Raw genomic sequence first — 17378 nt, 5'->3', positions numbered from 1 at the left:
GGAAAAATTTTAGCTCCTGACCCAATCACTGCTGACCAAGCTCTATTAGTGCTATTTATAGAAAACACATAAAATTTTTAGGTAGATTTACCGTGTATGTAGTTTGTGATATCAAATACAAGTCTTCGTGATGATGTGTAGTCCATATTTGTGATCGATCGTGTAGCTTAGATTGCGTTAAACCCACAAATGGAAGAGATGGGAGCGAAGTTTTCTTTGGAACAACAGTGGACATGTAAGCAGTGCACCTTGATAAACCCAGGCAGAAATTCCACCTGCTCCGCTTGTGGCCATCGTAAACAATCCACCGCGACATGGACTTGTCGAGTTTGTGGCTCTCGTAATCCACAAACTTTAGTTCTTTGTAATAGCTGTGGATCGGATAAGGGGGTTGCTCGAAATGCTGATAACAATGGTAAACAATGGACATGCCCTCAATGCACTTTAACGAATCCGTGGAATAGATCTGTCTGTTCTGCTTGCCAGTTCGAACCTTCTATCTTTGTTTCCAATTCTGTGAAAGCTTCAGAAAGTGAAGGGACCTCTTCAAGTCAAAGAATTTATCCCAATCTGTCGCTTGAATTACATCCAACTATTGCTCAGCAAAGTTCAGAAGGTTTGAAATGTCCTAATTGCCAAAGTTTGTTATATGACAATGTCGGAGTTCACTGTACAGTTTGCCATTCACCTTGCCCGGAAGAGGGTTTTAAACCACGACCATTCCCTAAATCTTCCATTCCTTCAGTTTCTAAAGGCCCTCTTACAGACAACTGGGGTTGTTCCCAGTGTACGTTTGTCAACGAAGGTTCTAATTCAGTTTGTGCAGTTTGCGGAAGTGATCGTGGAGTTGAGGCTAAACCCAGCACTTTGAGAGAAGATACTGACTCAACAGGTACTAAGGGCAAAATGACTACTTTGTTCCCATAGCTTCTTGAAAGGAAGATTTAATACCATTCTATCAATGTACTCGGACCCTTGCCTGGAAGGAATGAAATATGCCTGTCAATCAATCCATCAATCAATCAATCAAATACTCACCTAGGACTTTTCAGCACTAGCAAAAAAGGTTGTTTATTAAGGCAAATTTTTCTGTCATTACCAACATTTTACAAGTACAAATGGTTTGTTGTGGCTTGACAAATTTTGGCCGAAGTGGACAAATCTTCAGTGTCCAAAAGCCTTCAATTTTGAATCTTACATATCAATTTTGAAACTTTTCAGGAAAACAGTTTCAATGCCAGTAAGGAGAACAAAACCACATGTTTAACTAACAATGGGATCTTTTAACTAGCCATCTGACAGAGACATCAATTCTTATTTTAAAAAAATGTTTACTATCAATGTTGATCTAGTATCAGCACCCTGAATTTACAACAGAAACAAGGTATAAAAAAAATTTAAGCAGGATCAGAAAGGGAGAACCCACAAACCAAGAATATGCTATTGGTCTTACCAGTCACTTTAAAGAATGAACTGAAAGTCACGCATGGTGTCCCTGTGGGGATAAGCTCCAGAAGTAACTGGCATACAGACTCAAAGGAATTAGATTTAATCATTAAACCTTAATAACAGTTACATGTAACTCTTCCTGTTTGATGTAGTCAGCTAAGTTACTTTTTGGGGTTGTTGTTATCACAACAACTCTTAATCAGTTATTGTTTTGTTCCAAAACATTGTCTTTGATAAATTTTTTTTTCATTTTTGTAAGTGATGGTAACAAATGTTAAATGCATGTGTATAAATTCCCTTTGAAGGCCCTGGTGCGGTAGATTCTGGTTGGTCATGCACAGCATGCACTCTGGTTAACCCAATTAACACTGCGGTGTGCAGTGCTTGTGGTGCCAAAAATGATCTTGCTGTAGATGATGGAGAGATCCAACAGGCATCACCCACGGCTAGTCCAAGGAAAGCAATGCAGCGTCAACAGAGTATTAATTCTGAGTCCAGGAGAATTCGGGATGAGAAACAAGCTAAAGAACAATGGATCAATATTGTGCAGTATTGTAAAAGTGTATGTGTAACTGTAATTGACAATAGGGGTGTCTACAAAGAATGCATACGAACCACTCTTTACCAAAAACTTAACAGATAAACATATGAAAGTCACAATACAACAAACTAGCTCGCCTTCAAATATTGGTAGGACTCTGGTGCAGAATCTTCTTACTTTTAACCTCTGCCTTGCTTTAGCTAATGAGCACATTAAAGTGTGTAAAGCTTACTAGTATTAATGACATATAGCACTAGGGAAAGTTAGATCTCTTAGTCTCAATAACAGTATTGCTTGGATGCAGGTGGATGCTGCACATTCGAACAGAAACAGTTTTCTCTTTCTTTCCTATTTAACTAAGAAGTTACTGTGTGTCCAAAATTTAATTGTTATTATTATTTGTTCATATTAACTTTTCAGACCAAAATTGAATTTGTTGATGACTCCTTCCCACCCACTGATAAGTCTCTATACTTTGAGCCACGCCATTCTGAACACCCTCGTGTGACAGATTGGCGACGACCTGAAAACATCAAGGCATTTAGAGGAGGGCATGGTACAACATCAATTCCTTTGGCTGTATTCCGTAATCCTAGGCCAGATGACATCATGCAAGGAGTTCTGGGTGACTGCTGGTAAGTTTAATATTTGCATGTATTACCCTTTCATCCAATAAAAGAAAACTTGATGAGTTCCCCTGCCTAATTGGTAAATAGAGAATTCAAAGTTAAAACACATAAAAAGTGGGAGTTTTTCTTAAGATTTTTGCTCTATATTTTGGCTGATCATGACCAAACTACAGTTACATACATTCAATTTGAGAATTTTTTGGTATTTTTTTTCTGGGGGGGGGGGGAAGGGTACTTTTTGGAATTGATTGAAAATACATAGAAGCTTATTTGTTTTGTAAGGTGAAATTAAAAGGAAAAGAAATAGTAGCAACCAATTAAAAACATCATGAACTTTTGAAATTGATAATAAATATAATCTCGCAGTAGTTCTCCAGGCTTCTGATTAAAATTTGATTACAAAGCTGATTACAATAATTTTTAAAAAACTTCCCTACCCTCTAGGATTTAGGCCATTAGAAATAATTGTTTCAATGGGAATTAATTGTAGAGAAGTTTAAGCAAGAAAGGAAGATTTCTGGGGTTTTTGTAAGCTTAGAATTGGTGTGAGGATTATATTTGTGGTTCATTATGTGGGATGCTTGTGGCAGACCACATTAAAAATTTGCTTAAATGTCATTGTATCGATTCATATGGAAATTGGTTACATACTTGTTAGGCCTTGTGGATGGGTGACTGCGCTTAATGTATTGTGTTGTTGACCCTTTTTTAATGTCTTTATTTATCAATTTCATCATGTACTTTTAGGTGTCAGCATTAAATTTATTATTTTCCATGTAAAACCAGTCAGAGTGATTATAGATACAATGTATCAATCAACACATCCCACTTTAATGCCTGGGAATCTCTGGGACAATTCAGCAATTTTAAGATCTGGATCTTCAAGACAGCTAGGATAGGAGTATGTAGAATAAGAGGAGACTTACTACTGTAAATGGCTGGAAGTTGTTTAGAGAGAACTTGAAGGAATACATGGAAAGTGCACTGACAGTGAAGTAACAAGATCAAAATGGAAATATAATTTTCATTCCTCTCCAATAATTTGATATGTGACATTTATTATATGGCTGGCATCACTTGTGGGCAAGATGAATTGCATCGTGTGTTCTAGTTGGCAACTCAACTGGGCAAGTTTTTTTCAGCCATCCTGACCTCACGCTTGGTTAATAGCGCATATGTATTTATTATGCCACATTGTTTGAAATAATTTTATCACTATTCCATTGAAGCTTTTTTGACAATTTTATCATTTGCCAATGTTTGCAGGTTTTTAAGTGCAATGGCTGTTTTAGGTGAAAGACCAGAACTTTTGGAAAAGATTTTGATAACAAGAGAGGTACACAGACAAAACAGTTTTACACAAGTAGAATCTTTGCTTCCATTACCAGCATGCCATTACCAGCACGCCATGACACAATATACATGCTATTCAACCAAATTCCTCATTTAGACCTTGTTTATTGGCAACAGATTTAGAAGCAGCCTGGAAAGAATGAAAGCAACAATCTAACTGGGTAAACTTTTAAACCCACGTGAACTGAAAAACAAATGCAGCTGGATTTGAAAATTTAACTTACTTCCCTCTGTTAAGCACAACCTTGTTCATGTGTCATATCATTTTTGTCTAGATCAATAAAGAGGGAGCTTACCAAGTTCGGCTTTGCAAAGATGGAAAATGGACAATAATCTTGGTTGATGACTTACTACCTTGTGATCACCATGGACAACCAGTTTATTCACAGGTATAATCCAAAGCAAGCAGTGCAAAGTCCTTACTGACTTGTATTGTTTGTACTGTGGAGTTCAGCTCAAGAAGTCTGGGTTGTAGCCTTACTCAGGGTTGTGTTATATTGTTAGGCAAGGTACTTTGCCCTGCAGCACCTGCTTGGGCACCAGTGATTTGCATACGGGCTATAGATAAATTGCATGGTGGTAACCTGTGATGAACATACTCCTACACTTCCCTTTCTACTTATGGCCCAGTAAATGTAGATCTGCCAGTTTCATTTGAAGAGTTACAAACCTGTATTAGATTTGGCTCAGGGAAGATATCTAAAAAGCATTTAAGACGTTGTTTATGTGGGAATTTCAGTGAAGTGTAAATAAAAAATTCCAAAAAATGTTTAAAAACTGTTTTTCTATTGTAGGCCCGCCGACAGCAATTATGGGTACCATTGATTGAGAAGGCCATGGCCAAACTGCATGGTTGTTATCAGGCTCTCACTGCTGGACGCTGCATTGAAGGCCTGCAAACTTTGACAGGTGCACCTTGTGAGAGTTTTGTGCTGCATGGTAAGACTCATTCAGTTGTGACTAATAAGATACCTTTCTCGCATTATCAGTGCATTTTCAAGAGGGCAAGCAATGGGAGTGAAGAAAATATTCAGTTTCAGCAATATTTCTTTCTTTTCAATGGCCATCAGCTCACTACATAACTTGCAAAAAATTACCCCCACTGAGTTCAAGCTTTTGGGCCAATTAGATTAAAAATTGCATAGTTTTTGGAAAGTTTGCAAGTAGGTGGCTGTACACGTTTTGTACGTCTTTCAATTTGTGCTCATGGTGACTGAATGTAGTATTATTACAGTGGTTACTAAGTGCAGTCAATATGGAGAATTTCAGGTTTTTTAAAGAAATTTAGAAGTGAGTGTCATAGGTAATTCTTGATTGCATTGGTTTTGCTTTACCTCGCTCTGTGATTGGTCCAGAAAACTCGCGCCATTCTCTCAGCTAATAAGATGCGAAGCTAAAACCAATCACGACTTAGTTGCCCGCGTTTATCCACGCTTTGGGCAGTTTTCTTGTTTTTTACTCGGGTTTTCATTGGCTCCAAAGGGTACTTTCCCTTATTCTGATCGGCCATTAGGATTACTTTGGTTTTGGTTTTGGTTTTACGCTACTCAATCGAAAAGCGCTCTAATGTGTTACTGGTCATGGTTGTTTTTAACACAGAGCCTCAAAACCCTACAAGTGATGCAGAGGCTATTGATAAAGACATGATTTGGGCACAGCTTCTGAGCTGCAGGAGTGCAGGGTATGTGTGCAAAGGTTTCGTACTCTTTTCATGACACAAATGTTCTTGCAGCGTTGCATTTCAACTTACAGGTTTCTAATGGGTGCCTCTTGTGGTGGAGACACAAAGCCAGAAGAAGAAGATCTTTTTGCAGCGGTTGGCTTGCAAACTCATCATGCTTACTCAGTGCTTGATGTTAAGGATGTTCATGGCGTAAGGTAAGGTCTGTACCAGGATCTGCAAAGATCCGTGTGTGTCAATAAATTAGGGAATAAAGGGGGTAAGTTTCTAAAGAAACTGTGGTGCTGCGCGGTGGGAGAGTATAGCAGGTAATTTAGTGTTAACAACTGAGTTGAAAAAGTAAATTAGCCACCGTAGAGAGTTAAAAGGCTGACGTTTCGAGACGAAGGGCTAAGGCGCAAAACGTTAACCTTTAAACTCTTTACGGTAGCTAATTAACGTTTCCAACTCTGTTGTTAACACTAAATTACCGATAAATTAGGAAGATTGCGAGTTTTTTTTACGAGACAAGAATCTCTCAGGGTCGAATCTTCGCTTTGAAATAAGCGGGTTTTTTCCACGCTCGCGACAAATAACTAAACAGATTCCAGTTGTTTAAGGACTTACTTCAAACTACTGACAATTACATTATAACATATCTGTTAACTTGATTGTTTTGAGACAATTATGGGAGGCCAGTTCACATACAAGCTTTCCACGGTTTATTTTCGCTTTCTTTGGTATTTTTCGGCCCTGTAATTTAATATGAATTAGTTCATTGAAACTGTTTAGTAATATTCTTTTGCAGCTAAATGATATATACGATATTTGTTAGAAATAAAAGAAAATTATCTCAACGGCACACAAGCGTGTTATTCCAGGGAAACTATATATAATCGAAACAATACAATTAAGCAAAAAGATTAGACAAGAACATCCTCTCGCGCCTAAATCTCCGCTCAAACAAATATTTTTACCTCTTACCAATCAACTATTCGTCTCAGTGAAAACAAATCCCATTGACATCGTATTCTTTGTATTGACTAGTACGTAAGGCTGAAATTATGACCAATGCTGTAATTGCAGACTCGTTCGTCTTCGAAACCCCTGGGGTCGCTTCTCGTGGACTGGTGACTGGTCTGATGGGTCCTCTTTGTGGAACCCTGAGTTAAGATATGATCTGATGGCCCTTGGGTCTGAGGAAGGAGTCTTTTGGATGTCCCTCGAAGACTTCATGAAGTGAGTGACTTTTTAAATTTGTTGGGCATGGAATGTTTACCAGACTAGATGAGAAGATACATTGGTTTTTGTGGAAATCTCCGTGCAGAAAAAGTTTAAATTGCGTAACTTCCACAGTTACATTTCCAAACGATTAAAGCTTTTACAAGGGCGTTAGTGTTAGTATAATTAGCAAAAAAAAAGTTAAGAAATTAAATAATCCAACTGTAACATTGTATAACTAAATTGACCTTTTGTAAATCTATGGACTATGTAAGTGTAAAGTGCGAACTGCCTGGGGTTACAGACTGACGTCTCATATTGACATTAAGGAGTAGCCATACTCTAAGTCATCTCGTGTCGCCGATAACGGAAGCAAGCTGTGGCAGTTTTTTGTCACTTTGCTAAACGCTCATTGTTTTATAATTAAACCAGAAGGCAGATAGTGAAGCATACTGCCAGGACTGATGGCAGTATGGCTTTTAGGTCTACGACGGCGTCATGCGTTATACCCATATACAAGTTTAAACATCACTTGAAAACCAGGAATGTCCATCTAGCGACAAGAATTGTTAGCATTTGAAAACCGTTCTAGGGTCATTTATAACCGTAATTTTGTTTTTTTTTATATCCAGGTACTTTGATAGTGTAGACGTCTGTAAGATCAGAAAGGGCTGGGCAGAGGCTCGTGTCAATGGATGCTTCCCTACATTTGCTGGTCCTCCAGCCAAGATTGCCCTGGTGAATGTGTTTAACACAACTGAAGTCGACTTTTGCTTGTTTCAAGAAGGAGTGAGGTGCATAAGAACGTTTTGATGTGTTGTCATCTTTTTCCCATTTGGTTTACCGTCTCTCCTTTGATTTTCGTTTATCTTTCGATACTAGTATTCAGAATTTTTGTTCAAGTCGGAGATAATTTTGTAGGTCCCAAAAATGTCCCAGAATAGTGCGACGTTGGTCTTTTAAGTGTTTAGATGCTAGTATGTTTGTGCATAGGCCTCTTTGCTCCCCTTTATACATGTTTGCTAATGTGGGGGGGGGGGGGGGGGGGGGAAATGCAAGTCTTTTTCATCCCGCCCTTCTCTTTTTCAGCTTTTGCGCTCCCCACCATTTCCGTCCCTTTTTCCAAATTAAAGCCATGTCTTGTTGGATCACTTTCAGGGGGAAGTCGGAGGGTAATAAAGCTCTCCTTGATCTGTCAATCATTGTGTGTCGTACATCCTCCGATACAACAAATCCCAAGCCTCTTTCACTCGTTTGCCACAGTAAGAGGCAAGTGAAGTCCAATGTATCGTGTAGCGGTATTCTGGAAGAAGGAACCTATATGATTGGTATGTATATGCATACGTGGTAAATGTGTAAAATGAATAAAGCTAAGTGCCGCTTCTGCAAATATTTTATATCTGCCATAGTATCCTACTTTTCATTTATTAGGTGTCCGAGGTTACTTTTGGAAAAAAAACAACAATAAGTATTTTTTGTTTGTTTGTTTGTTTGTTTGGTTAGTTGGAAGGTTTCTCCATGTATCTGCTCCACGCGATAGACTTACTTATAACTGATAAAGTTAAAAAGGAAATAAATGACAAATACGACAAGTGACAAATTGTTGTTAAAAAATAAATGTAACATTTTCGTTGCGAAAAAGTCTCAGAAAACTCAAGCTTCGACGGGATTTGATTTGTAGTTAATTTACTTTGTGGATTTTCTTTTAGTTTGTTCAGCCTTTAACCATTGGCAGTTAGTAGAAGCAAGTGGTAATGAAGCTATGGGAGCATCATTCGTGAAAGGACTAGTGGGTGAAGAACTTTTTCCAAGTTATGTACTCACTATTCACAGCTCCCGCGCTATCATGGTAGACCAGGTTCCAATGACAGATTACTCTTTGGCTGATTCGCTGTTGCATTTGGCTACGACAAAAGGCAAACGGCACGAGGTAGGGGCTGGTTTCATAGCACCCCTGTAAAAAACCCTTTCAAAGAAGATTCTAACTTCAAATGACAAATATCTGTACGTGGGTTTTTTCGAACCTCTAGTAGAAGCTGTTGGAAAGAAGTTATGTTGACGAATTGATTCTACAAGTGGAGCATAATGATAAAAACAATTGATGAGAAACAAAGCCAGAAAAAAGGAGTACCACAACATTTGATTAAATGAGATTTACGGACCCATGTCACGTAAATTAAACTCGCTCCTAACATGAGGTTCGTATCTCAGTCGATATTAGCCGCGCTCAACCAGTATCTGGTAGGCTAAACCCCAGTTGAATGGTCTTAGTTCTTTTCCAGAATTTAGCTTTGCTTGTGAGGATAAATTTATTAATTCAAATCTGATGAATTTCATTTGCATTTTACATGAACGGCGTCACGTTATCGTTTTCAATCAATTCACCCTCGCACACTGTTGAAATTTAAAAGCAAAACTCTGCCTCGACCCGTGATGAATTTCAGTTTATGCAACTGATGGTTTCTATGTTTTCGATCGCGCAGTTCACCCTGACGTAGCCGGTATTTTCCATTTTAATCACGCTAAAGATCTTTTTTTTCGAAAAACTCTCCCTCTGGTGGACTGAACTTTCGATAACGTGTGGAGAGTGAGCCAAACTGAGAAGAAGGATGATTGTAAAAAACAATGACAGCGAGGAATGAATGATATTCTAAGGTGCAGTTACATAATTTTTTTTTCTTGTAGGGAATTGAAGGAGTCACATGTTACTACATGGCACAAGGGATTGCGGGATTAATTGTTGTAGCGGAAAACCGCCGACCAGATCACCACTTGCTAGTAGAGTGTAACTGCTCAGAGAGCTTCAATGTGGTTTCATCAAGAGGAGTGCTAATGACCACCGACTGTGTCCCACCCCTTCACAAGTAAGATATATATTGTTCCATCGCCTTATTCCTCTTGGAGGGGCCGCAATATGTGATTAATGCGCAAGACTCTGAATTGAGAGGCCTGGTTTCGAATCCTGTTTGGAGTCTCTGTGTTTCGTACTTGGGGCAGACATTTTACTCTTACAGTGCCCCTCTATGCCGTGGAGTATCAAAGGCTATCAGCGGAATACCAGGGAGACTGCAGCTTGGGTATCAGAGGTGGAATAGCATCCTGTGCAGTGGTAATAGCTATGCTCCTGATGGGCCGTTAGACTCGTTTGACCTTACAGCCATTTAAGTCATATTGTGTCGTCAAAATCAAAAACGAAATGTGACACTTTTCTTCCTTGTTTATTTTGCAGGCAAATTCTGATTCTTTTGACCCAATTGGAAGGAACAGACGGTTTTGCTGTGTCCCATAAACTCAGCTTTCGCGTCATTACTGGTAATGGTTATGGAGCATATGGTGCTCATCACAATCCACTACTGACACCTGAACTATATGGACTGCATAGCGCGCGACCCTTATGACGAAAGGCTTTGTTCACGCGTTTTATGAACCTAAACCGAAAGAATAGGCCTAGCCACAAGGTGTAATACGAACCAAACCGCAATTAGTTCACAGAAATGGTTTTAAGGCAAATACTGACCTGGGAGATCTTGCGGCCTCCAGGATGATGACTTGATGGAATATGAACAGTGAAACAACATTTCCATGAGCGTCTCAAAACCCATGTTTAAAAACTAACGGCTAATCAAGACGAAGACAAAATTTCACCGAACGCCGATTAGAACTCAATTAAAAAAAAAAAAAAAAGGAAATCGAGTCAATCGCAGGAAATGGCGAGTGGCCAAGTCTCGATTGGGTTTAGTGGTGTATCTGATTGGTTGAGAACGTTGTGCTCCACCAATCACAAGGCGAAGAAAAGGATACCAATCTAAAACTATTTCATTTGGATTATTTCCATATTATTGTTTTTAATTCTCCTTTGGCGCAGGGTCGAATAAGTCTGCGAAAAGGTCAGGCGATTCTTTCGGGAAAAGTTGAGTCTGAAAAATATTTCTCTTAAGTAGTTTTTAAGGTGAAAGCAATACATTTTTCATTGAATTCGTAATAGTGCAATAGTGAAAATGAGTACCCTCTAAAGGTGTTATAAAGGAGTGGTGAGTGATCTTTGGAGACACAGGAAAAAAACATGTGGGTGCCAAACTTTCCTTTTTGCATTACAAACAATCGAGGTAAATTTTAGGTCAATCACAATTTATAGAGAACACCATAATTATTATAGATAGTATCATCAGAACTCATGAATCATCATTTTACACTTTATCATTTTACTTACAGATTTCTGGTTCATCAAGTTCTGTTGCTTACAGCAATTAATATAGTTAGGACCAAATGTATTTTACCACTTACTTTTCGAATAAGGTTTGATGAAGTTAATCGTACGACATTCTATAACCAGGGACTATTTATCAGGATTTTAATACTGTTCTCATTTTAAGCTATCTGGTTCCGGAGGGTTAACGGTAACATTAAAATGAAAAACGTAAACAATGGGGTCAGTGGATAGGGTGGTCAATAGATCAGGCTAGCTCAGATACTTCGAAAAATTATTTTCTTTTCATTCATTCCGATGAAGCTACAACAAGAAAAGAAAACGTAACTGTGCTGAATTGCAATCACTCTCACGTAATCATTTGTACCGTTGGTTCTAGAATGTGTACTTTCCCTGAATATTTAATTACTACATTTGTGTACCAAATAAAATCTTTCGATAGGGTCCGTAAAGATTTTTTAAAGAAAATGCGCATTGTGGATTACACTTCAGTGCGTCTGCATAACATTTAGACTGTAACATGTTCTTTCTTCTTTTTCTCTTTTTCCCCGATCGCTAGTCGCCAGACGATGACTAAATCTCATTCATGTATTGGAAGAAGGGTCTATGTCGAAATTTCCCGCTAGAGTCGCAATACATTCACAATTCAAAATATCTCAAAAATGTTTTAAAAACAAATTTGAAGGCAAGCAACGGAGAATGTACGTATTCAAAACAAACTGATTAACTTACACTTTCGTGTTAGGTTTAGAACGATTGTTTAATTACTGTATTATCGAAACGAGAAACGGATACTAACTAACTCCTTGTGTTGCGTAAAAACTTATAGTGGTGATCTCTGTACCTGTTTCTAAAATTTTATGAAATCATAGGTAAAAATTACCTCAAATACATTGCATCTTGTAAATTAACTTTAGTGTTCATGGCCATAACAGACCACGAGACATCAGTTCATGGGTGATTTGCAAATTGTGACGGTGCTTTTCTAAACATGCCCCTTGAATATACATTTTTCGTTCTATTTCCTTGCATATTGCATTTCGCCTTGTTTGCAAAGTCTGTTCAATGATGATCATACGAATCGCCAGTTCTTCAGGGGTTTTCTTCATTGAATTCCTTTTCCGAAGAGAAAACATGCCTCTTGTCGGAATGGCAAAATAGTCGTTTGTCCCGTCCAAGGAATTCTCTGGACCTCCATCGCCATTTGACAAGCCCTCATTTTGCCGTTTCGCGTTACCTTCTTTACTCCCTTGACCAGCAAGTGATAATGAATCATTGTTTTCGATCTGAAACATCGCTGTTCGTTGGCAAACTGTCACTGGCTTGTTTTCGGAACATTTCCGATCAAAGATCAAGCATGGACGTACTTTTCTTTGTCGTTTGAAATGAAACCTGGACATTGATAGAAAAGATTAAACCGATGGACAGAATCAAGATGCGACTTTGAAGGCTAGACTCCCAGTCTCAAGCTTTGTGAACTGATTTTAGCTGTCAGTCCATATATTCTGAAAATTTAAACTTTATGGTAATTTATTTGTGGCTCCCACTGTCAATTATATGACGTTTGGTTTTTTATATGCTTTGAACTTTACCGCCAGGCAAGAGTAAAAGGTGCACGTCTATTTTTGATCGCCGCTGTTTTCGAAGTGCGGTTTGAACCACAGTTCGTTTTATTCCTTAATTCTATTTTTGTTCTTTATTTAAAACAATCCATCATGTTTACCGGATTTGATAAACTAACTCAGATGAAAATTTGGGTCGGTCAGTGACGTTATCGTAAAACAACCCATGTCGCAAGTAAGAACAAAACGGGCCTGAACGCACGAAAACGCCGCAAATAGGAAAACTTACAAAAAACAATGGACACAACATTGTTTTGAAGAAAATAAGCAAATTTTTTTTAAATTCAATGTTAAATGAATTTTACATATTCCAAATTTCGCTTGTTTCTTAGTGGTGACTTGTAACTACCAGCTTGGCAAGCTTATTATAAAATTGAGTTGCTATCATCTTCACAAATCAAATGCAAAAAAGGAAAGCTTTAGTAAGTATCTCTACATCATCAGAACACACCCATTGTCACTTTGCGCAACAACATAACGTCAGGCAACTTTCTTCTTCTTCCTGCATTGATCACTTTGAATCAATCTAACGAAGGTATGAAGAAATGTTGAGTATTCGTTATCCATTGTAACCCCGAAAATAAATATCTTTTCTTTTGCGGCGTCCTGAGTGTTGTTCTTCTGGTAAAAAATTATAATTTTTACTAGCCCGACGCTTATCAAGAAGATCACGGAAACATTTTCTCAACAAAAAAGACTGATATTCATTCACTTCTTTATCTGCAGTTCACATATACGATTTTCATATATTAACGGGTTTATTTGGAACTAACAGAATGACCAGCTCCCAGTTGACTTGTCAGCTTGGTTGGTAGAGCACTGCACCGGAATAGCAGAAGTCATGGGTTTAAATCCCGCACACGCCCTATTTTCACCTCTGCTTGAGTAGTGTTCAGTACTGCTAAGATCGCTTTCATATTTACGCAGTTGGTAATGTTGGTGAAGAACCCGATGGACCTAAAAATAGAGGCTGTCTGAGATTTTAAATCCTAATGGAGGAATTGTGTGTGCTGGTTGTGTCACGCATAGGACTCTCGTTTAATATTTTTCTGTATTTTCTAGCTGTACTTAAAAAATAAACAAATTACCATCTGATAGTAATCTACCATCTACCATTCTTCCAGTCGGTAGTGTCTATATGTAAGATTTTACGCCAGTAATTAACTGCGTAACTTCTTCCAGTCTTTCGTGTTTACATGTAGGATTTTACGCCAGTAACTAACGGCGTAATTTCTACCAGTTGGTAGTGTTTATATGTAAGATTTTACGCCAGTAACTAACGGCGTAATTTCTTTCAGTCGGTAGTGTTTATATGTAAGATTTTACGCCAGTAACTAACGGCGTAATTTCTCTCAGTCGGTAGTGTATATATGTAAGATTCTACGCTAGTAACTAACGGCGTAATTTCTTCCAGTCGGTATATTATATACCGTAAGATTTTACGCCGTTAGTTGACGCCTTAAAACTTACAGTATATACACCGACGCAGATAGTGGCGCAAAATCGTACAGTCTGTAGACTGTGTTAGTCACATATTACGCCATTATCTAACTACCGCACAAGATCACTTTCTCCAGGCATCGGAAACATTTCCATTCGTCCAGTGTTCTCATAATTACCCTCGAAACAGCCAAACAATTTCTCTCAACAGCCAATGATGACACAAAATCCATCTTCCAACACACTTGCAGCTGTTCAAACTTCTGACACCGAAAGACCCGATCCAAGAGTAACACCAAACCACCAAAGGTAAAACTCAGCCATCTTTCGCAGAAAAATCGTTGTTCAATAAAAACACCTCTTAACATTGCATATCAATCAAACACGATGTCACACGAGGCGACAAAGCTTCCAAAGCTTCAAAATGTTTGGTGCGATCCATCAACAGCTCAAGCAATATTTGATGTCGAGAATGATTTCTTTATAATTAATGATTAATGTTATAAATTGTCACACAATGTAACGAAATACTAGACTGATTGTAACGCGAATAGGAAGATTTCGTGACATGATATTTCACAACGTTGTAAACAAAGTTCAACACTGATTTGCATGCGTACAGTGAACTAAATAAGGGAAAGAAACGTGTAATTGTGAAATTGCAACTAAAATAGGGTATATTACAGTACTTTGGGATTGGGAATTTACTGAACTCGTGATTGTGGGAAAATTACTTTATTTCGCAACCAGAACTGTAAAACGAAGTAGCACTGAATTGTAAGGGCAGATTGGTATTAGATCGTTAGAGTGTTAGTATGTTCAGATTGTCAGGAGTGATGGAAGAAAATAAACGCGTTTAGAAAATAAAGAAGTATACAGTCCTCTTGATTCCGCGACATTTGAATCACAATTTTTCCTCTCACTCTTGTCGTGAAGGAACAATAACCAAGATCGTGCTACAGTGCACAGAGCTCCATTTTCTCTCGAACAACTGTCCACCATTTTCACAGCATGAGTAACACGTTTACTATAGGTAATCTAATATCTTACATCTGTCCAGTATTATCGTATTTCTCATAAAGCGCGGTAAAATACACATTAAAAACACAGAAAAGCCAACATTTCTCATTCTAAAAGATGATTCCATTTTGCGAACCGCTCTCCACGAATCCCGCCAGTACTTCGTTGAAATTTCAACACCTCTCAAACCAAAGAACAAAACGACGCTCTAATTGGTGCGAGATACATACCCTGATGCGGTGATCTGATTGGTGTGAGCAACATACCATTCTCTATACGCTAACATAGAGTTATTTAAAAAAAAAAAAAGGCTCCTGTATTCCTGTATTCTTGGAATGGGAAGATCGCGTGTTATACGAATGAACGTCTGAAACGTTTGTAATTAGTTGTGCAATGTCCCAATGATGGAACACGCGTACGGTTATAAGCCACATCATGCAGGAAACTAGAAACACTCCTTTTTCAAATAAGAACATCTAATTTTGAGGTTGAACCTGTTCTTTTTTTTCAATTTTGCGATTTGAGCCTGAAAACGTCCTTAACATGTTCTTATACTTGTGTGGTATAGCATTTCAATACACCAGTTCGAACGTGAGTTAATTGTCCTGTTTGATACAGTTTTACAATTCTTTTACCTTTGAATATAGAAGCGACCCTCATAGTCATGAACGCTACTGAACTAGTAGTTTAAATAAGGCCTGAAAAAAATTCAGTCCCGTACGGGATTTGAACCCATGACTTTTGCGATACTGGTGCAGCGCTCTACCAACTGAGCCAACAAGCTAACAGGGAGCTGGTCATTATGTTAGATCCAAATAAACATTCCAAGTGGTGAATAATGACTATAAATATATGAGAATCAGATATGTACACTGCGGTTGAGGTTTAGCCTGGGCATGTTTAGCCCAGGCAATGTTCTTCGTATGTTCTTAAAATTTTGGTTAATCTGAACGTTCTAATAAAGGTTCTTATAGAATAAATTAGTGCAATTCTTCATAGTATAGAAAGTTTATATGTAAAACATTAGCGTCAATAACTAGTAATAGCGTATTCTCTTTCGCAACCGTTATTTGATCTCGTCACGCAACGCGCTCACTCTCTAACGGGGAGTATAGGGCGTTGTGTGACGAGGCCAAACAACGGCTGCGAAGGAGACTTTAACTTGTCAAGGCGGAGCTAAGAAACAAAGGCCTCGCAACTACTTATTGTTTAATCTGTTGTCTCTGATATCAACCTTAACGCGAGCACATTTGAACCTGGCTATTTCAAGCGTTGGATTTGTAATGGCAATATGCGTTCGATTTTTATTAAGGGTCAATATTTGTTCATCTCTCGCTAAAACTTAAACTGAAAATAAAACTTAATCAACGTTAATTTCGCTTCATATCAGGTCTCCGACAGTTTGATAATCAACGAGTGTTTTTTAGTATTTCCCGCTTAGGATTTGATTGTCTAATTGAAAAATTATTTCTCTTACCGCCGTAAATGAAGGAAAAAATGAAATCTCTGAATATATCTAAAGCAAGCTTTTTCGATTCGAAAAAGGACAAACGAACGAAGTAGAGCATACGAAAATTCGCCATTGAAGGATCACAGTTTCCGAATGACCGAATTTTGAGTATTTTAAAGTGCAAAAGGATAATGCTTCTACTTCGTAAAAATCGTTACTTTAGTTGCAAATTGTAGATACATCTTTAACCTTCAAAAAAGCCGTGCGTTGATTTGGAAGCATGCACTTCTTAAGCTCAGAAACGTGACCAATTTTTGTCCATTCTTCTCTAATTTAAGCTAATTTAGGGCTCTTCAAAGCGAGGTCTCGTTCAAATTTGCGGCTTTATCGGTTATGAATAATTAATAATATGCACACATTCTGCCCGATGGGATGGGCGATGGTTCTTTTTCTGAAAACAAGACAAATGCCGTTAGATTTTGTCTGCTTAAATTAAGATTTCACCAAAAATCGTCCATGTTCATGAAAACTTTATGTTTTGTGACTGGCCTTACACGATACCCAAATTTTGTCAAAACAACGTTAACGCTTGCTGAGATGAGATTAAGATGTTCTTTGAATATCATTTTTGGCTTGCTCCCGTTCAATTTCTGAAGGACGAGATGTTTTTCCTTCCATGGCTGAATATCATTGTATTTGCCGCCCTAAAAGCAATATCGTCAACTGATTAGCAATTTATAACTAGTTTTGAATGTTTAGAGTACAAAATGTACAATTATAAGAAAG

At 38.1% G+C, this 17378-nt stretch overlaps 1 protein-coding gene across 1 annotated transcript; it reads left to right on the top strand.

Annotated features, from left to right (window-relative positions):
• The first annotated feature begins 23 nt into the window (after window positions 1-23).
• Window positions 24-11971, top strand: LOC113683814 (calpain-15). Its single transcript, XM_027201092.2, has 14 exons — window positions 24-892; window positions 1755-2011; window positions 2411-2625; window positions 3886-3955; window positions 4248-4361; window positions 4767-4911; window positions 5572-5653; window positions 5725-5850; window positions 6719-6871; window positions 7486-7647; window positions 8012-8181; window positions 8563-8783; window positions 9539-9717; window positions 10083-11971. The coding sequence occupies exons 1-14, from the start codon at window positions 190-192 to the stop codon at window positions 10249-10251; spliced, it is 2766 nt and encodes a 921-aa protein (XP_027056893.2). The 5' UTR covers window positions 24-189; the 3' UTR covers window positions 10252-11971.
• Window positions 11972-17378: the final 5407 nt, after the last annotated feature.

Source organism: Pocillopora damicornis, chromosome 13, assembly GCF_964200805.1.
Source record: "Pocillopora damicornis chromosome 13, jaPocDami1.2, whole genome shotgun sequence".
NCBI lineage: Eukaryota > Metazoa > Cnidaria > Anthozoa > Scleractinia > Pocilloporidae > Pocillopora > Pocillopora damicornis.
Note: the sequence above shows the minus strand (reverse complement) of the source record. Positions and strands in the feature narration are given on the sequence as shown.